The sequence below is a fragment of the Anomaloglossus baeobatrachus genome, chromosome 3 (assembly GCF_048569485.1).
Source record: "Anomaloglossus baeobatrachus isolate aAnoBae1 chromosome 3, aAnoBae1.hap1, whole genome shotgun sequence".
Lineage (NCBI taxonomy): Eukaryota > Metazoa > Chordata > Amphibia > Anura > Aromobatidae > Anomaloglossus > Anomaloglossus baeobatrachus.
In genome coordinates this window covers 555705526-555727390 of record NC_134355.1, presented here as the reverse complement: position 1 = coordinate 555727390, position 21865 = coordinate 555705526, and the positions used below count along the sequence as shown (strand labels likewise).

The 21865-nt window shown below is 47.0% G+C and overlaps 1 protein-coding gene across 1 annotated transcript in view; it reads right to left on the bottom strand.

Annotated features, from left to right (window-relative positions):
* Positions 1 to 18652, bottom strand: part of SGPP2 (sphingosine-1-phosphate phosphatase 2) — a 93381-nt gene extending 74729 nt beyond the window's left edge. Inside the window, exon 1 of the mRNA XM_075340820.1 lies at positions 18342 to 18652. Coding sequence (XP_075196935.1) covers positions 18342 to 18578 — 237 coding nt within the window. The 5' untranslated portion in view covers positions 18579 to 18652. The remainder of the gene's footprint in view (positions 1 to 18341) is intronic.
* Positions 18653 to 21865: the final 3213 nt, after the last annotated feature.

Below are 21865 nucleotides of genomic sequence, written 5' to 3'. Positions count from 1 at the left end.
CCAACTACCAATTAAGTAAATCAGGTGATGTGCATCTCTGTAATGAGGAGGGGTGTAGTGTAATGACATCAACAGAAGAACCACCTAAATATTACCTCTAAAATTCAAACTTTGTCATAAAAATAGACACAAAAGGGTGTCCTTCCAAACAACATAAAACAATGTGCCAGTGAATGCTAGGTGGGTACAGGACAGCGTGAGGTGTAGAATATCAATAAGTTATTGAGATAGATCTACAGATGCTACATTACATCCTCTGTTGCCCTTCCTACTGACGGAGGGTGTCATAATTTTTTAGACATCGTTCCAGGTGGCTGACCCTCACTGCCCCTACAACTAACTAGCAGTGTATCCACCACCAAATCAAAAACCAGCTGTAAAAGTGTAAGACAAACCACACATACACAGTACAGTTGCGTTAAATATACTATGATTCTTGACTATTATACAATCTCTAGCCAAGGAAACAATTGTTAGGATAGAGCCAACAGACCCAACTTTAGATAAGTGGGCACCCTCAACTCTCCCAAAAGTTGGGAAAGTTGAGGGTGCCCACTTATCTAAAGTTGGGTCCGTTGGCTCTATCCTAACAATTTTTTCCTTGGCTAGAGATTGTATAATAGTCAAGCACCACGACCATATGTACAGCCTGCCCTAAGCTCCTACACACCTGCCGTAATTGCACTGACACAAGCACTTACCCCGATCCTGAATCCCAAGGTAATCCTGCCGATGTACCTGCTTTTCTCAAAGCACCTTACTATTCTGCTTTTGCTATTGTAGCGTCCCACGGGGAAGGTGCATTTAACCTATTTGTCGCCATGCCGTCGACTATCGTGGTCATAAGTGGCCTAGCCCGGTTCAGTTGCCCCGAGGCGTACAGAAGATGGCAGGGGAGCGATGTTGGGGTAGTGGTGAGGTGTTTGTCGTGACACCACCTGTGGTATGTGGCCAGGGAATGAGCCGCTGCTGCTGTCCTCAGGGGCAGATATGGTAGTAGCAGCCAGAGGTGTACCACTCTCCACAGGTAGATGAGATAACTGTGGAAAGATAAGGCGCAAATAGGGTCTTACCCGGTAAACACGTGGAAGTGAATACTGGCAGGTACACTCACCTGGTCTGGTTGTGCCAGTCACAACCCCTTTCGAAGCATATAAATTACGATATGATGGTGTAGGAGGCAGCGGTCCCGCAGTGAAGAGACAGTTCAAAAAGTATAGGAAAGCAGGTTGATATACCGCGCCACACCACAGAAGTCAAAAGGTTAAAAGTAAATCCCTTTTTCCCTTTTATTGAAAATAAAGAAAAAGGGATTTACTTTTAACCTTTTGACTTCTGTGGTGTGGCGCGGTATATCAACCTGCTTTCCTATACTTTTTGAACTGACTCTCCACAGGTAGAGCCGGCCCCAGGGAGGATGATGAGGGAAGTAGTAATGGCAGCAGGGAGCAGCAGTACGGGTAATAAAGAGTCAGAGTCTATGGTTGCTGTTCCAGGTTGTTTACTCACTTTTGTACAATGCCGCTCACCCAGATAATACCGGTCACGTGCTATGATGGGCTCCATTGAACCCGAATCCCTTTAGAGATCCCTCCGGTGGGTTTCTCCTTGTAACACCTGTCTGTGGATCCCCTGGCTTGAAGCTACGAGGGGACCCTGGGTTTCACGAGATGTACTCTTGTCCCTATTTGCAGGTGCCGCGGTTCCGATGTGGGGTCCGGCTTGATGTGAGGCCTCGGATCCTATATGGCACTGTGCTGTCGGGTGCTGTGTGATCAGGGAAGCTTGAAACTTTCCCCGTCCAGGCAGATTCTGGAAAACCAACGTGAAGTATGATCTTACCTGGGGTCCTACCGCCCTGTGTGGCGTCAGTTCCGAGGGGAGCAGGTTCACTCTCCCCACGGCAACCGTGTGAACTTTCTCCTTCTTCCCACTGGAGCACCTGTGAGGCATGTCTGCTCCGCTGCTCTCCTGCTGGAGAACTCTAACTGTTGTGTTGGCTCCTGACTCTCCCTACTGGCTGCACCTCCCCCCTCCCAGGTCCTAAGCTAGTGGGACTGGGGCCCCTTTTGAGGGAATCCTGTAAATGCCACTCTGTCGGCGACCCCTTTATTACCCGACCCTAGCCCAGTCCCCACTGGGAACAGGGCAACCTGGTGTGTATTTGAGTGTGTAATGTGGTGAAACCTGGACTGACTTCATCAGGAACCGGGTTTAGCATTACCCCCAATGTTGGGTGCAATACTCTGTGGCGACTGAAGTCTCAGGGGCGCCACACTATGCCTTACATGCCTATACTTTATCTCTTCCTCTAGTTCCATGTACTCTCATTATGCATTACTTGATTGTGCCTGATGTCCCTATGCATTAGAATACTATCTCCATTGAGATTAATGCATTGCTCTTATATCTCTTCCTCTAGCTCTCTGCACTTTAATTATGCATTACTGAATTGTGTCTGATGTTCCTATACACTAGTATACTATGTACCTTGATATTAATGTACTGCTCCCATATATTACTGCATCATTGTGCTATTCGATGTGCTACTCCCATTATACAGTATCTGTGTTGCCTTCTCGACATATGCTGTCTATTACCAGGTCTTAACCTATACCTTGTCCCAGCGTTTGATGACGTCACTGCAGTCTTGATGTACTGTTATCTTTCTATATAGTGTATATATTATGCAGTTTACTTGTACACATCACCTACTATTTCTTACATGTTTATTTATTTTTATTTTCTGTCTACTTATGCTAATGACTGTATCCATATTTTCTTTAGCGACTGTATGATAAAGACCCGGGAGGGTTGAAACGTCAGCTCAAGACGCGTTGCCTACAGATGATCTTTGATACCACTTAAAATAAAATATTTTCTTTTTTGCATCAAAAATTTTGTAACTGCGGTGAATTTTTAGAGCCATTGTAAAACGGAGAAATGCATTTTTGTGGGTCCGGACTTTTAGAAACTCATGAAGGATGATGTGTTCAAAACAGAAATGAAAGCTGTTGAGTAAAGGGCTTGGGATTCTTTTAAAAGGAGTAGTGAAGAAATTTCTAGGCAACAAGAAAAATCCAAAATTTAAATCCATGGTGTAGAACTTTTCAAACCTTTGGGTTGTCTTATGAATTTGAAGTTACATTTTTTTTACATTCCCATTTGGACTACTTTGCTGAAAACCTTGATGGTGTTAGCGAAGAGCAAGGAGAAATATTTCATCAGGAGATCAAGGAGATGGAATGGCGATACCAAGGTAGATGGAACGTAAGCAAGATGGTGAACTACTGCTGGATACTTCACAGAGAAGATCCACAGGCGTTCTATAAGGCTAGGTTCACATTTCCATGGTTTTTCATCAGTCACATACGTTGCTTGACGCTTGTGACTGATGCGTTGTACAACGGATGACAAGAATAAGAATTCATTGTCGGACTCCGTTGTAAAACGTGAGAGAGAGCGATCAGCTGATCACCCGGCGGCCGGCTGCTGTGAGCGATTAGCTGATCACCCGGCGGCCGGCTAATGAGAGCGAACAGCCGATCGCTCACAGCAGCCGGCCGCCGGGTGAACGGCCGATCGCTCACAGCAGCCGGCCGCCGGGTGAACGGCCGATCGCTCACAGCAGCCGGCCGCCGGGTGATCGGCCGATCGCTCACAGCAGCCAGCCGCCGGGTGATCAGCTGATCGTTCAGCCACCGAGAGAGAGCATGCACAGCGGAATCAAAAGGATTCCACTGCTCAAAAAAATGCTACATGCTGTGTTGCTGCTACCCAATGGTCAGTCGTTCCACGACTGATCAGTCGGGCGGAGGATGCAACGCAGCAGCATCAGTCACAATCCGCCGCTCATACAAGTCTATGGGAACAACGGAATCCTCCAAACGGATTCTGTTGTTTACCAGAGCCGCGGATTGTGACTGATACAAATTGACGGAAATGTGAACCTAGCTTAAGAGAAAGGTATCAAAAAGAAACTTTGAAGGGAAAAGGAAAAGGCGCAAGAATTAATTTCCAACAAAGCTGCAGAATGAATGTTCAATAAATTTATTTTTATAATATTGTGTATATTTTTGGCTGCAATAAAAAAAAAAAAATTCTTCATCTCACTTGTACACAATTTCAAGTATGTTTTGTGCAAAATCCATACGTGATGGTTAAAAATAGAATCAGGCCATAAGAAAACATAGGATTCCATCATTGGATTTGAAACAGTTTTCATAAACCCAAATTTTCCATACCTGTATAATTAATCCCAAGGGGCAATTCATCACTCTGTTACTCTATCACGTAGAATCAAGAACCTGTGAAAGAAACTAATAGAAGTGACTCCTGGCGCCTCAGTCAAGATAAATGCCCAAATGACATTCACTTTAAGGAGACGGGAGATGTAAGAGTTCCCAAAGACAGGAAAGCCATCATGTGATCAATGCACATCCAAACTTCCAGGACTTCAAGGGAAGTGAGGCCATCATTGACTCTCTGTTCTTTGCCCATTACCATGCAATGGTGTGTGACATTCTTGTAGATGTCCTTGTGAAAAGGATATTGTGCCGTCTGCCTCATAAAACACTGTCCTCATTTATATGATTGGAGACAATTTGCTGTCCTCTGGCAAGGTTAAAGATGTAGCAGACGTAGAGGAGACCGCTTGGTGGGTGACATTGCACCATGAAAACATTATGCAAAACTTCTGTATTTACAGGAATTAGGATTTCCTCTATTCTAAGGAATCCCAAAAAGTTGTAAAACATTAACGTCTCCAATTCCGAAAATACTGGGGTCTATTCATCACATTTTTTATCTTAGTACACTGGTGTAAAAGCTTTGAAAAGTAGCAAAATGAGTGAGCAAAGCAAAGTTGCATATAATTTTATAAAATGTTGGCGTTTTTACTTTAGTTGGAATCAGCTGTCGAAATGGGCAGAGCTGGGAATAGCGTGGCCACACGTGGCCATCCGATTAATTAGAAATACCAGCGTTTTTTCAGCCAGAAAAGTGGCATTTCTGGTGAGGCAGACAGAGGTACACGCTACTCAGAAAATGCACCATATTTATTAAAGGAGTTGTCCCATGAACATTTTAAATCAATAGATCATGGAATAAGAAAAAATTCCAGTGTAGGAAGCAAATGTGCGTATACAGACAGGACAACATGGAATTGCACATGCTCCTTTCTGTGAGGTAAAACATTCCTTTCCTGTTTCTAACAATGTTTTACTTCTTAGGAAGCAGCAGTTGTTATACCCTGCTGTTCTCTGTATACTCTTTTACTTCCCTTCCCCTCAAGTGGTGGTATGTTCAGACAATGTACTGATGTAACAAGGCACAGGGTGGTAGCCATGCGCAAAGTACTCTTCTCTTGCACCCCGACACATTACATGAAACTGGGGTCGGGGTGTATATGTATATTGGTACTGTGTAGATCTGCTATAACTTAAACTGGTTAAAGCCACCCTTGAAACAAGTCAGATCCATTCATTTACCATAAGAATGAGCCAGGCATGGTTAAACAAAAAAAAAAAAAAAAAGGGAATGCCTGGTAGTATACACACTTGTGGAATTATCACAGTATCAGGGAACCAATGAAAACAAGAAGGACCCGGAAGATAATAAAAAGTTGTACATTTTATTGAATGCAAAATAATACAAAATAAACATATAACTGTGCAAAGAGCACCTCGCTAATGAAGCTATCAAGAGGCAAAAAAAAGCAGACTGAACACACGGCTTCCTAGGTTCCCCAAACTACATACATAAATGTGAAATACAGAGGTAACTGGATATAGGCAACAGAAAAATTGTGATAGTTACATGTGGATGACACAAAAGAAAAAACAAACGTTCTGCAATTGAAGGTCCCCCAAGGTGTGACATATGGGTCCAGGGCCCAAAAAGTGTCTCAGGATAGTAAAATTAACCGAAGTAGGAACACAAGTAACTGCCAAATGTCAGGAGCGGGCGAGTGCTAAACAGTGAAAAAAGCAAATAGTCCCAATAATTTTTGCTCTGGAGTAAAAAAAAAAAAAAAAAAAAAAAAAGAGGATAATCCCATCTAAAGATGAGTAACACTGCATCCATATGACATCACATAAATCGCCAGTTACCTTGAAACATGGTACAGATGGAAATATGAGCCAAGGGCACAGAGGAGCTGAATGCACCTCGTCACTTGTTTCGCCCACAAGAGGCTTTATCAGGAGCCATGGTGGAAAACTGGCGAGGTGAAGACCGTAAATACAAGTGTATCTCAGTAAATTAAAATATCATGAAAAAAAGTTAATTTATTTCAGTTATTCAATGCAAAAAAAAGGAAACACATTATATATAGTCATTACACACAGAGTGATCTATTTCAAGTGTTTAGTTCTGTTAATGTTGATGATTATGGCTTACAGCCAATAAAAACCCAAAAGTCAGTATCTCAGAAAATTAGAATAATTACCACAAAACACCTGCAAAGACTTCTTAAGCATTTAAAATGGTCCCTTAGTCTTGTTCAGTAGGCTACACAATCATGGGGAAGACTACTGACTTGACAGATGTCCAGAAGGCAGTCATTGACACACTCCACAAGGAGGGTAAGCCACAAAAGGTCATTGCTAAAGAAGCTGGCTGTTCACAGTGTTGTAACCAAGCATATTAATGCAAAATTGAGTAGAAGGAAAAATTGTGGTAGAAAAAAGGTGCACAAGCAACCGGGTTAACTGTACTTGGATGACATCCGAGTGCAGTCCGATGTTTCATATGCACTCATAGACTTGTACCGATGCGCATGATCTATGAGATATGTTGCCAATCACAGTATGCTGCAATGTTTTTCCTCAGTCCATTTAGAGCTGAGGGAAAAACTCACATCTGACCTGCATCATTGAATAACATTGGGCTGAGAGCAGTAAGAGATTTTCTCGCATTGCACTCTTTGTCTGAAAATCTGAAAAGAGTAGGCGCATGGATGTCTGCCAGCCCTCATCAGATGAATATAGGAGTTGAAAAAATGTTTGCCACAAATCTACGGTGTTCGAATTTCCCTTTAATTTTTTAAACTAAGTTTCAAAAGACATCAAACAGCTAAAAAAGTGACATCCAGTCTTCACTAGTTTATTCAATACAAGATAAAAAGAAAAAGCAGGTGCAAAAGACATTGCAAAAAATGATTAAAAAGACTCCAAAAAAGATTTTTCAGGACAAAAAGATGCAGGTGTCCTTAAGACTTTCTTCTGAAAAATGTGCTAGTTTTTCACATCTAATAGGCATCTAATAGGCATTGTGTGCATATCTCCTTGAAGGAGTGCTCCGAATTCAAAAACTTTAAATTCTAAATCCCTATTTAGTGCTGTAATCAAGCTTTTTTGTAATCTATTTCTTTTGGAAATTCCCTACAGTTTCCTAACTACACTGACTGCTAGTCTGCTTCCCCCCCCCCCTCCATTTCCTTTGTAATGACACTTTGTTTGAGTATCCTAGCATGCACTGGCATACTCAAAAGAAGTGTCATCAGGGGAAAGAAGCTGCGGTCACTGCTTCAGCCTCTGCTACCTCCCTGAAATAAAGTGTGTTTCATCAATGACACTTGTTTGAGGGGCTGTGCTCATCCCTGCTGTGTCCCTGTTGTGTCCCGCCCTGCTTACTGTGCACTGTGAGATCTGTACAGTGAAAATGTCCACTCTGTTGTTGGCTTAGATCGTTAATAATCATCTGGCAACAGAGCGGTGTCAATACCCGGCATGCAAGAGACCAGTGAGGTCGCTAGCAGGTGGTGCTAATTAGTGATGTGTCGGTCGTCAACGAGCCGACACACAGATCTGGCTCCCTGCTGTGAACGACAGGAGCCGGATCACTAGTGTGAGCCACTGAAATCACTAAACGGCTCTTTTCGCAGTCAAAACCCCGCCCACCCGCAGCTAAACTCCGTCTACTCAGCAATCTAATTGGCCGCTTGTAAGTGGGCGGGGCTTAGCCGTGGGTGGGCGGGGCTTTGGCAGCGTTTCTATAATCTTAAATGTGTGTTCACCTGGGGTGAACACATTTAATAAGGAGCCAAGAACGAGCTGAAAGATCCGGCTCTTTTTGGTGAACGGAGCCATGGGAACCGGATCACTAAAAAGAGCCGGACTGCCCATCACTAGTGCTAATCTTCAACACACTGGTTATTCTGACACCTCTCTGTTGCAGGCTGATTATTACTGATCTGAGCAGACAACAGAGCGGAAATTGCAATTGTACAGCTACGGTCACTGCCTCAGCTTCTGCCACCTCCCTGAAATGAAGAGTCATCTGTGACACTCTTTTTAGGGGCTGTGCTCATCCCTACTGTGTCCCTCCCAGTGAGCTGTACAATGCCTCTGCCCCCTGATGACACTTTGTTTTACTATCCTAGCACGTACTGGCATACTCAAACAAAGCATCATCACACAGTAAATAGTAAAAAAAAAAGTAGAATAGCAGTGTTATAGCATAGTTAGGGAATTGTAGGGAATTTTCAGTTTTCAGGGAGGCGGCAGGGGCTGTGGTAGTGACAGCAGTCTCTGCCCCCTGCTCTGATGACTTTTTTATCCCACCATGCACTGGGATTCTTAAACAAGGAGCGTCACACAGAAAATAGGAAAAACAAAATAGAGTAGCAGTTAAGGAACAGTAGGGAATTTTTAATATAAGTATATTAGAAAATAGGTAGTTTAGAGCACTAAATAGATGGAGATTTTAAATTAAATTTCGTTTGAATTCAGACAAATCACTTTAATTTTCTTGCAACAGGAGCAGAAACAACAGCTGCACTAGTGATGACCGAGCACTACCATGATTGGTTCGTCGGTACTTGTAACGAGTAGTTGGATGCACGGATGGGCGTGACTCAGGCACTTCAGTATAATGGATGTCAATGCGGGACTCGAGCATTTTTCCGGGAAATGTTCCAGAAAAAAAGCTCATATCCCACATTGACTTAAATTATACTTGAGTACTCGAGTAGCACCCATCCGTGCATCCAACTACTCGATACGAGTGCTGAGCACCTGACTCGAGCATGGTGGTGCTCGCTCATCACTCCTGCATACTATTCTAGTGTGTAGGTCCAGGTATAAGAAACAAAGAGTTAGACAATAAAGACCATAATATAAAACACAACAATACCTAACCAGATAACTAACAATCATGCTGTTTGTAATTCCAACTGGAAAGGATTGCTGCAAATCTGGAAATAGAGACCTATCTGTGTGATTTTTAGACATATGTTTGATAGACTTTGCAAGCAATACTAAAAAAAAATAGAGCAAAGCTATGTTCAAGGACTTTTTTGAGACGTTCAAAACCGATGAGTCTTTGAAGTGGAAACCACCTCAGGAAACACTCCTTTTAGTCCACGTTCCAATGATGAACGGTCGGTGTCACACTTGCAAGTGCCTCAGGTGTATCTTGTGCGTATCTCGTGTTGCATCACCCGGCATGGACTCACACTCTCCTCACAGGAGCGTCTCAGCTGCATAGAGATGCTTGCAACCGACCCGCTCCTGTGAGGAGAGTGCGAGTCCGTGCCGGGTGATGCAACGTGAGATTTGCACAAGATACACGAGAGGTACTCGCAAGTGTGACACCAGCCTTAAGGCCCTGTGCGCACTTACCGGATTTTGCCGCGGATTTTCCGCGGATTTGCTGCATGTTTCGCTGCAGAAAATGTTCATAACATCTCTGCAGTGAATCACCAGCAAATCCTATGGAGAAAAAAAATCCTGTGCACACTGGGCGGAATTTGACAGCTGCATGTTTTGCTGCGGGAATCCCGCAGCAAAAACAAGTGCATGTCAATTCTTTTCCGCACATCGCTGTGGGATTTCACTCCATTGACTCCAATGTTAATCATGAAATCCTGCAGGGAATAACACAGGCAGCAAATTCTGTGCGGTTCACTGCGTTTTCCTGCGTTATTCCCTGCGGTATTTCGCGGTTTACCTCCGGTAATGTACATCGCCTGTCTGCGGTTTGCAGGGAAGTGATGTCATTACAGGAAGAGGAAGCAAAGCAGAGAGTAAACAAACACACAGATCACAGACAGACACATCACAGACATAGGACACATAGACACAGACACATAGAACACACATAGAAAGAAAACGGAAATATAGAAAACAAAGAACGTGGGCTCCGCTGCATATTTACCGTCCAGCCGAGGTAAGCACACAGCGGCGGCCCGGTATTCTCAGGCTGGGGAGGGAGAGGGGCAGGGTTAATGTCCCCCGCCTCACTCCCCCTCCGGCAGCCGAGAATATCAGCCGCAGCTGCCCCGGGAATGTCGCATGCATTATGCGGCAGCACCGGCGTGTCCCCGGCTCTTCTTGCCGCCGTGTAGCAGTGGCAGCAAGGTAATACAAGGAGTTAATGATGGTGGGGGACCACCGCCATTAACTCCAGGCTTGATCATGGCAGCGTCTATGTGACAGCTGACATGATCAACCCGTAAGTAAAGTGGAAAAAACACACACACCGAAAAATCCTTTATTTTAAATAAAACAAACAAGCCTCGTTCACCATTTTATTAACCCCTCCCGCACCAAAGCTCCGGCGTAATCCACCGCTCCGGCGTAATCCACAGGTCCTGCGCTGCTTACATCCAGCCGCGACTGTCACAGACACAGCGCTGAATGAATGCAGCAGACAGCAGAGGTAATTACCGGTCATTTCCCACGGCCGGTAATGTGAACTCACTGCCGACCGTGGGAAATGCAGCGATCTGTCCTCTATCTATCCCTCTGTCTGTCTATCTATCCCTCTATCTATTCTTCTGTCTATCTACTATCTCAGAATTAAATGACTTTTTTTTTTTTTTTTTTTTTTTTCAATGTGCTTTATTGCATTGAATGCAATAAAGCACATCCCAACCCGCACGCGGCAATACCGCGGCAATACCGCAAATAATACCGCGGTAAAACCGCATGCGGTTTTCGGGTGCGGTTTCCCGCGGTTTTTTACCGCGGGTGCGGTAATCTTTGAGAGCATGCGGAATTTTCTCAAGAAAATTCCATTTCCCAGTGCGCACATAGCCTTAGTGAGTTTTTGATGTTGCAGATTTTCTGCAGCATTTCTTCACCTAATAGGCCATGTGCACATGTTGAAAATGTGATGTTTTTTTTACGTCAGTATTTGTAGCCAAAACCAGGATTGGGTAAAAAATGTAGAAGTGGTGACGTGTTTCTATTATACTTTTCCTCTGATTGTTCCACTCCTGGTTTTGACTTACAAATACTAAAAAGGTAAAAAAAAAAAACCTCAAATACTCAACTTGTGCATTTTTTTTTACATGCATTTTTATTGCATTTTTTTCTGCTTCATTTTTGTCTCACAAATGTATCAGTTTTATTAAATATAAAATATTATATCAGATTTTTTTGAAAACAGAGTAGCTCAAAGGAGGGCTAACAAGAAACCTCCCATGGCTATGAACAATATATATTGTAATTAGTATGCCCATATATCTATTGCAGTACATTCCCTAGTAGTAAACGAATACTGTACATCAAATAAAGGAATATAGGGTGCAAACTGACCTAGTAATTATGTGCAGCCCTGTTAGGTGTGTAGCCCTGTGCCCCATGTTTCACCCAGCTTCATTGGGTAAAACCACTAGGGAATATATTGCAATAGATGTGTGAGCACTGAGCATACTAGCTATATCCGATTTATAGCCTTGGGAGATTTGTTGTTACCCGTCCATTAAGCTACTCTTTTTAACAAAATCCGTTTTTATGTTGTTAATATATTTGTGAGATTTTAGAGCACCATTTTGCTTTTTACTTTGGTTTATACATCTCTCTTATTCAGGCAGTTGTTTGGTTATAGAAATATTGGTTGTCTCTAATAAGGTTTTAAATAAATCTGCTTTATTTTTGATACATTCATGTTCAAAGCCAAGCACCCTTCCCAGGAGACTCATATTTTCCAGACCCGGACATCTGTGTGGCTTCCAAGTCCTCCCTGTGTTCTCCAGTGGGTGCTGCACGCAGTCCTCCTCTGCTTCTGGCTGACACACTCACACACAGCAGATCGTAGATCACACACACACACACATCACATCCAGCGTTACAGAATGCTTCCGGCCACAGGGAATGATGGGAGGAAGTCACGTGTCCACCACACAGCCTCTCAGGATTCTGCCGGTGAGAAGAAAATCGGTGTCGCTGGAAGTGGTGAGTGTGTGTGTGATCTGATGTGTGTGCGATCTGATTGTGTGTGTGTGAGAGCTGATGTGTGCGGGGGTGCGATCACTGCAGGCTCTGCAGCTCAGCGTCGGGTGAGTGTGATTGTGGAGTGTTTGCTGTCTGTAATGAAGTGTCCTGCAGTATCTTTAACTTTTTTAGCTGCACAGACACTTTATTATTGAACCGCGATTAGGGCTTATGTTCTTGGCATGGCTTATATTTATGCCTTGCTCTGAAAATGCAGAAAATCTCCACTAGGGCTTATTTTTGGGGGAGGTCTTATTTTTGAAAAAAACACGGTAGTAGCATAAATAAAGAGATCTTTAGAAAAAGTATTTCTAAAGATCCTTCATTATAGGCTAATGAGGCCAGCGACTAGCCAAGGGAACCAACGCCCTTGTGACTAGTCGGCACTCTTAGCATGTAAATATGTGTTGCGGACGGGGGCCAGACCACTGCAAGGGGGTGCTCGCATCCGGGTTCGTTACTGTGGCCCGAGTGGTAGCCGGACCCGGGCTTGTGCGGCCGTCCATCCTCACAACCGTAGAAAGGGTGTATTTACAGGGGAAAAGTTTGTCAGTGACGCCACCCGTGGGTTGCGGTGAGAGTTGGTAGCACCGCCGCTGCCTGGATGTGGGACGCCCGGGGCTGATGGAGTGGGGCAGCAGGATGGTATCCCCTCCACGGGTAGGGGAGGAGTAGTCCCGGGGCCCAGGTGTACAGGGAAGTATGCTGCAGAGAATTTGATGCAAGGCGGACCGGACAAGAATGGTGTACTCACAGTTCCAAGGAAATTCACACAGAGTCAAGTAGTAAACCAAATTGCCAGTGACCGGTAACCTCTAGCGGTTGTATTCGGGTCCCACACCCTGGTACAGCAAACAGGGGTCCCTTCCTCCTGCACTCAGTATTTGTGTCTTCAATAGGACAACGCCGCTTGAAATGGTGGAAGTCCACTCCCGGTAACTTTGTATGTTGAGAGCGGTGGCCCGCAAAATCTGACCTATGGGATCTCTGTGGGTTCTGGCGGACACCCTATCCCCCGCGTTGGGCTTCCGTTTCGCTCTCTGGGCTTGCTGGTGGGACAAGACGTGGAATCTTGTCCCCGGCTGGCTAATTGACAAGGGTCTTGAAACCTTCCTCACCCTAGGGTCGCTGTGTACCGCCCCGTGGGCTCGGCTGCGACCGCCGAGCCGCTTGGATCCGTGCTCGCACTACGGGTGGTGGCTCGAGCCTCTCACGGACCCGGGGGTCACGTCGCTCTGCAAGGGAGTTGACGCTACACGTGGGGATTTGGGGTGTTTGGTATGGGATGATAGTTTGTGACGCCACCCACGGGTTGTGGTAATTGTAGACACCACCGCTGCGGTGAAGGTGTGGGGGCCCCCGGGAGTGGTGTAGTAGCGCAGCTAGGTGTTGACCCCTCTGTGGGTAGGGGATGTTGGTCCCAAGGTCCGGTGGGCCGGGGCCCGGGTGTAGTGTTACGGTGCAGCGCAGTGCCGGATGGCACTGGTGTACTCACTCTGACACCAGACACTGGAGTCGCTGGTAAACCAAACGGAGTGATGAACGGGGCCCGCAGCCGGCTGCAGCTTTTCCCAGATTAGGTTGGTAATGTCCGCCTTTCTCCTGCACCTCTGTATGTGAATCTTGACTCATGTGCCTATGCACCGGTAGTCCGCTCCCCGACGTGTATCTGTCGTAGGAGCCCATTTGCCCGCAGACGCTGGCCCTTTGGATCTCTGGCCCTTGGCGGTAACACTTATCTGGAATAGTTGGGCTGTTGCCTTCAATCGGGACTTAGGTGGGAATGAACCCCTGAGGTCCAGACCGCAATCAGTTAATTCGACTATGGTGGTGGCTTCTAGCCTAGTTCGGGTTCTGAGTACCCTGCCTGGTGCTCCGGTATCCAGTTGGCTCCCCGGTTCGGTTCCGGCGAGCCACTACCCTGTCCCGGTCCCTTATGGTTCCACCAGTCGTCTTCCCGGTCTCCTGCAGGCGGCCACTACCGTCTGCCTCCTTGCCAATGGTGACTGGGCTCCAACTCAGCCACCGAAGTAGTGTTTGGCAGGCCTGAGCACAGGTCTGCTTCTGGACACAACCTCCCTCCTTCACTGTCAAAACCACTCTCTCAACTAACTTGAACTTGACTACTAGGTTCCCGCTTCCAGGCCTGTGAACTCCTCGGTGGGTGGAGCCAACCGCCTGGCTCCACCCCCCCTGGTGTGGACATCAAACCTGGAGGGTTTTAGGCTTTTAGTTTGAGTTAGCTTTTAGTTTGACTGCTGTTACGTAACTGGGAAGGGGGGTGTGTAGTGTTGTTGTGTCTTCCTGGGACGACCTGGATAGTCCAGGGCGTCACACATGCACCCCGACTGTGCACGGCCTCCGGACCGGATTTCCGCTGTCGGCACTGGCGTGCTACAACCCTGTCCCAGTCGACTTAAGGTCTCCCACGACCAGATCTCCATTGCCTGTGGCCCTGTCTGCCGTCTGCCACCTAGTCAGTAGTCCAGGGGCCCCGACCCCTGACTCCGCTGTCACTCCACACTCTTCTCTCTTCAACCGTCAGTACTCGACTCCGTGTTTCAGCTTTAACTCACGTGTTCCCTCCCTTGACACCTCAGGACCTCCCATCCGCCGGGTCCCACCCACTGGTGTGTCCCTATTGTCATGGGGGGTGACTAGGTTTTGCTGGCCAGTGTTGTGTAACTGGGTGTGGGTTTGTGTTGGTATGCCAAGGAGGATCAAGTCCTCCACCTGGAAGATTTGTGCAGTCTCTGTGACAACCTGGTTTTGCCAGGGCGTCACATATGCCCCTGTGGACGTGCCACATGCTAATGAATGTGCAGCATCAGAGGAATGGTCGCGCTCACCTCTGCCCAACACTGGATTTTGGCTCAGTGCACGATTCCTGGACTTCCTGTCATGTGCACTATAAAGCCGGGTGTACGCATCCCGACTTCAAACTGGTGTAGTGCACATGACCGGAAGTGCTGGGGACTTCTGATCATGTGCACTGACCCTATGCCTAGCGTTCTGAGGTCGTGCAACGGACACAGGTACGCGTGTCACCACTAATGATGATGCTAGGCAATGGGCATTGAATAGCACGTTAGCATGCCAATGTGGGTGTGCTGCCAATGTGGGTGTGCTGCCATGCAAAGACAGCGGAATGGTAGGAGGAACTAACGCTCTTGCGACTAGTTGCTGGCCTTATTAGTGTATTATAATAGATCTTTGAAAATACTTTTTCTAAAGATTTCTTTATCTATGCTAGTGTATACAGGGACGGTTAGGCAGGGATTAACAATATGCACCCAGGACTGCTAGTGGTTCTGGGTGAATATTGCATCTGAAAAGTTCCCTTTCAGTATTAATTAAGTTATGTACAGATTACATGTGTACCGCCCCGCTTGCAGCAGCCAAGCTGCTCGGATCCGGACCTTCTGTGGGTGGCTCGAGGGTCTCCGGACTCAGGGGTCTCACGGTCACTCCGATCAAAAAGGGGGGTTATAGTGGTGGATGTAGGACGTATATGTACGGGCTGAGCCGTATTAAGTTCGTGACGCCACCCACGGTATGTGGCGAGATTGGACACCACCGCTGCAGTTACGGGGCACCCGGGGGAGAGGTTATGCAGCAAGTTGTTAACCCCTCCGTGGGCAGGGATGGTGGCCCCGGGACCCGTTGGGGTTTGGTGCAGGGAGATGGGCGACCGCAGGGTGCTGGTGTACTCACTATTGAAGGAAACACACGAGTCTCTGGTAAACCAAGGTGATGGTGGTCAGTGCCCGCAGCCGGCTGAATTCTGGTCCCCCACCCGGCTGGTGGTCTCTGTCTTTCTCTTGCACCTTTGTAAGATGGTGGACTGCCTGTGCTTGCAACTTCAGGAGTCCGCTCCCAGCTGGATGTGGCCTAAGGAGCCCTTGCCCGCAGACGCTGGCCCGTGGGATCTCTGAGTCCTGGCGGTGGCCTTTTATCCCCCTCGGTGGGCTGTTGTCTTCTAATAGGGACTTTGGGTGGGAGAGGACCTCTAGTCCTGGCTTCAATCGGTAAATTAACCGGTTCCAGTCGCTTCTGGTCCAGGCTTCAGGGCCCGAGTACCCCCCTGTGTGCTCCGGTTTCCGTGTTGGTTCCCCGGGTCGGTACCAGTGGGCCACTACCCTGTCCCGGTCCACCTCGGTTCCATCGAGCCGTCTTCCCGGCTCCTGAAGACGGAGACCGCCGTCTGCCTCCTAGCCACTGGCACCAGGGCTCCTACCCTGGCGCCGTTCAATTTGGGGTATTCGCCTCTGCTGGAGCTGCACCCAGCTCCAGCCCACACTCCTCTCCAACTTGAACTCTAACAGAATCTGTCTACTTTCCCGCCCCGGGCTGTCTAGACTCCTTGGTGGGCGTCTTCCAACCGCCTGGTTCCGCCCCCTGGTGTGTCCATCTAGTCCTGAGGGGGGTGACTAGGGTTTTGAAGGTTGGCTGATGTCACCTGTGAGGGAAAGGTGTAGTGCAGGGGCCTATTTGTGACTACCTGGCCCGGCCAGGGCGTCACACATGCATTTGTTTGGTGCATTTTTCAAACAGAAATGCACAAAAAACAACATGATTTTATTACCTGCATCTAATGCAATTCTATGGGGAAAATTTGTACATACAACTCAGTGGACCCGAAATATAAATTGACATGTTTTGGGCTTGAAGCACACACCGCAGGTCAGATTACATAGAGGAAAAAAAAAAAAAAAAACAACAAACAAACAACAAACAGTGGGCACCAAAAACTCATTGTGGGCACACAACCTCCAGTTGGAGATTTTCTTTTCTTGAGGCCGTTTTGAAGAGATTTGGAAGGTTTTTTTTTTTTCGTTGTTTTTGTAAACTAAAGCTTTTGGAGTAGATTCCATCAGGACCCACTTCAAAAGAAGCAAAATGCACTTTTTTGCCCCAACAAAACATCTTCAAGGAAAAATAGAAAACCTAAAAAAAAAAAAAAATACAAAACGACAATGTGGATTTCTCTTAAAAATGATTAGGAGTTTTTCAAACATTCTTGAGGATCAGTTTGGAGTGGCTCCACTTAAGAATTGAAAAACTCCATGTGGACACACGCCGAAAGTATGATCATCTAGAAAATAAGGCTTAATAGTGACTGAGCACTTAACGCATTCTGTATAAGGCCTGTAATTGTACAAGTGGTGAGCTGAAATAGGTAAAATAAAACTAACAAAAAAAAATCCAAAAAAATCCACAGAATGGCAGTGCAGCATGTGCATGTCTCCCCTGGACACGTATCTCACCATACCAATGAATACCTCATTTCAATATTGTGCACATGGCCTTTCCAATGTGACATCACTTATAGTGACAGATGATGTCACTAGCTTATACGAGAACAGACAACCATGAGACTGTGGCCTCTATTTCCTCTAGTACAATCTAGCTCTTACACATGAAGATGGGCGGACATAACATTGGTGCAATGTGTGCGGCTACACAGGGGCCCAAGAGGTAAGGGGCCCCTCACTACCTCCAAAACAGGTGGGATTATGCATTATGAGTAATTATTGAACTGCAAAGGGCCCATATATTGTTCTTGCACAGGGGATTCCTTCTTCCAGTCTGCCAGTGAATGAAGAGGCTTGTTAATACCCCCACTTAAGTGTAAAGACTTTTGTACCAGGGGCCGGGAGCTGCAGGTTTTGGCACTAGTTGGGAGCATTTTACGGACATCTGCTTTTACATATTACCATATAAAAAAGTGACATTTACAGCGGTGAAAACTGACTGAGCAACCGTTTATTGAGATATATAATCCTAATTACAGCTTTGTGAAGAGACTGACAAGGAGCACACCTCGTTATGCCTTTTGTTTAGGATACAGAGCACTCGGCCAAGTTTGTCGTTGTGCCCCACCCATTGCACGAGGTCACAAAAGTCTGCTACAAAGTTACAAAATGTGTCAATATGAAATAAGCGTCTGATGACTGCAGGGAACCGGCTCCAGTCACTCTGGTGACATTCCAATACTCGGAAAGTGACACAGCACCAAATATTATAAAGCGGGTATAAAAGATTAAGTGCAACGTAGAGGAATCTGCAAAAACCTATGCTCACTCCAACACTGACTAGCAATGAAGGTAATTTTCTTACCTGTCTATGTGTTCCATTTGTATATGATCCATTGATGTAAGGCTTGTGGCCATTTTCTTGGTGAACACCATTGACCCCTGCAAACTTCTCTCTGCACCCATGAAGAGTTTTTGGTGAGCTATGTCCTGAAGCTGCTCCATTAGCTTCACCCTTTGGCTTTAGGGTCAAACCACAGAATCTTTGGAACTGGGCCACCAGCTGAGGGTCCTGCAGAGTTTCCAGCAGTGCCAGGGCCATGGTCTATCTGGATAGGAGGCAACCGAATAGATCCAGACCTTACCTTGCCCTTTGATCAGCATAGATACATCATAGAGTACACACCGTGGGAAACAGGTGTACAAGGCGGTCCTAGTGCCTGCACACACCTTACGCACCTTGCACATTATTCTGCAGTTGTAACACATTCATTGCCAAATACTTTAAGGCTGCCTGTCACACAGCATACATAAGTCAATCAGGTAACAACTGTCTTCTTTAAGCTCCTAGTAAAGACAAGTTCAACCAGTTCTGCTCACTCCTGTACCAGAGCAGGATAGACGCAGATCAAACCTGCATGTCTGATTCATTTCAAGAGCATCGAAAATCTGAGACTTATTAAACTTTGATAGCAATTGATTTTTTGGCATTACTTGTAATATAAAGTAGATTCATATACTGTATATGAGTTGTCATAATAATCTTGGGAGCATTAAAACTAATAAATGCAATTTATCAGCCTGAGGTCACGTTCACAACACAGAATTTGGTCATTATTTTTGCATCAGTATTTATAACTCAAATACAAGAGAGGATCAAGAACATAAGAAAGCTTTCAATTATACACTTTCTTTACGTGGGCTCCACTTCTGGTCGTGGTCTATAAATCCTGCTGAAAACATGAAACATTGAACAGTTTCATATAAATCATAGAAGAAAAAAAGGATTTTTAGACATTCTATCCATAAAATAATCTTTATATCCTATGACTGAGAGCGTAATGTAGGCCAGAATTGTGTAAGGTTTTTATATACATGATGGATCCTACGGTTTTTAAATTAATTTACAATAAAAAGATTAATTTTATGGATGGAAGTGCCCTAAAGTCCTTTTTTCTTCATTGGTTCTACAATAGCTGATCTTCACCATCAGGAATTGGCACCATCATCAACTTTCCGGTGTATCCTGAACAATACTGGCATGGTGAGCTTCTTTTATATTTTTTTTCCCTACAAACCTAGTTTCATATGAATGTAATATCTGTGTCCTTCTAGATGCCAGGGTTCCTAGCTCATTTGTGGGTCAACTGGCAGCATAATATGGTCACGTGCACACATCGGGTATTTGGTGAGTTTTTACCTCAGTATTTGTAAGGCCACATGCACACGTTGGGAATCTGATGAGTTTTTACCTCTTTATTTGTAGCCAACACCAGGAGTGGAACATTCAGAGGAAATTTATAATAGAAATATGTCACCACTTCTGTATTTATCACCCACTCCTAGTTTTGGCTTACAAATACTGAGGTAAAAACTCACCAAATACTCTGCGTGTGCACGTGGCCTGACAAATACTGAGGTAAAGAACTCGCCATATACTCTGCGACTGCACGTGCCCTGACAAATACTGAGGTAAAGAACTCGCCATATACTCTGCGTGTGCACGTGGCCTGACAAATACTGAGGTAAAGAACTCGCCATATACTCTGCAACTGCATGTGGCCTTACAAATACTGAGGTAAAAAACTCACCAAATACTCAGTGTTTGTGCCTATGGCCTAGTATTTGGTGAGAAGTTTCTACACCAAATCTATATGTGTCACCCTGGGCAAGCCAGGGAACACAGATCACACACCACCACACCCCACATCCCAGGTAGGCACACCTAAGCTGAACCACAAATCCTTGTTGCCTTCCTCCAGGAGTCTGATGATGCACACCAGGGGGTGGGCCAGGCGGTTGGCTCCGCCCACGAAGGAGATCGCAGCTCTGGAGGCAGGAAGTACCAGGCAGTTGAGCTCAGGGCGAGCTTGTGTAAGCGAGATTAGCCCAGGGAGGGCAAGTGTAAACAACAAAGTGAAAGTGAGGAGAGAAAGAGGAGTAAAGGAGGAAAGCAAGTGAGGTGACCAGAAGGAAGGAAAGCCTGAGAGCCCAGCTTTGTGTAGGGCCAGAACAGCAAGGTCAGCGACGGCGGTGACTGTCTGGAGGGGGACCGTTTGGAAGTTCCTGGAAGGACCCCGTTGGCTGTGTGCCCGGTGGTCTGGAGCAGTGTTCCGAAAGACAGTCAGCACCAGGGCAGGGGCCTCTCGGACCCCGGCAAGGCTAGGAGTCGCCAAATTTGCCGAATCCGTCAGTGAAGGGGACGGAGATTCCCCCAACAACCAAGTCCCGATTGAAGGCAACAGCCCAACCCGTACAACAGAGGCACCGCCACCGCCAGGGCACCAGTCTCTGAGGGCCAGCGCCTGCGGGCAAAGTGTAGTGCTCCTCCGGCCCAGCTTGAAGCCGGGGAGCGGGTTACCGGTGGGGACCCATCGCAACCATCCGTACATACAGGTGCAAGGAAGAGGGACATCACCGTCACCTACCGGGAAAGCAAAGCAGCCGTCTGTGGGACCGTCCTACCAGCCGTTTGGTTTACCGTACAAACTGTGTCCATGTCTCAGGCTGAGTGAGTACCACAGTGCCGCAAGGCACAGCGCTGCCCCCGCGTCCCTGCGCCCACCAAGCCCTGCACCTCCCAAGCCATCACCGGGCCCCGGGATCACCAACCCCTACCCACGGAGGGGCGACACAACACCTGGCTGCTCCCCATCACCATCCCCGGGATCCCCGCATTGAGCAGCGGTGGTGCTACACATCACCACAACCGTGGGTGGCGTCACGGACATTATCCCAACACCCCAAACAACCCCCCTTTCACTCACGGGCGAGGAGTGCCGCTCGAGGAAGCCCCCGGGATCCGGCCTACGGCTCGAGCCACCACTGAGCAGCCGGACCCGAGCAGAAGGGGTGAGCGCGGTGTGCTGACACCCTCCTCCCCGCCCGCGACAACTTGGCGTCACGAACAGGATCTTACCGCTCTGCCGTCTGGTAGAGGTGCGCCTTGTTACCGCCGGAGGTATCCGGCAAGAAAATTTCAGAAGCCGCCATCTTTGGCGCGAAAAGTTCCCGCTCGAGCGTCCTCTCGAGCAGTAGAGGCGCGAAGGCCAAAACCCCGCCCCGAGAGAGGAGGGGCCGGAAAGAGCTAAGGGGGACGAAAACAAGATGTCTGCGCCCGACGGAGCCGCTGGAGGAGCGGTGGTCGCAGCCGCAGCGGCACCCGCGGATGGGAATGGGCCTGCCCAAGCCCCGGTTGTACCAGCGGGAGGTGCCGCGGCCCCCGCGCTCGCTCAGGTCATGCCGTTTTCCTTGCCCTATGCGCCCGGAGCTGCCTGGCTACCGCAGTATGATGGGAAACCGGATGCCCTACAGGCCTTCCGGAAAAAGCTTAACCCGTTGCTAGAGCTGTACCCCCTGACTGATAAGCAACGTGCAGCGATAGTGCTA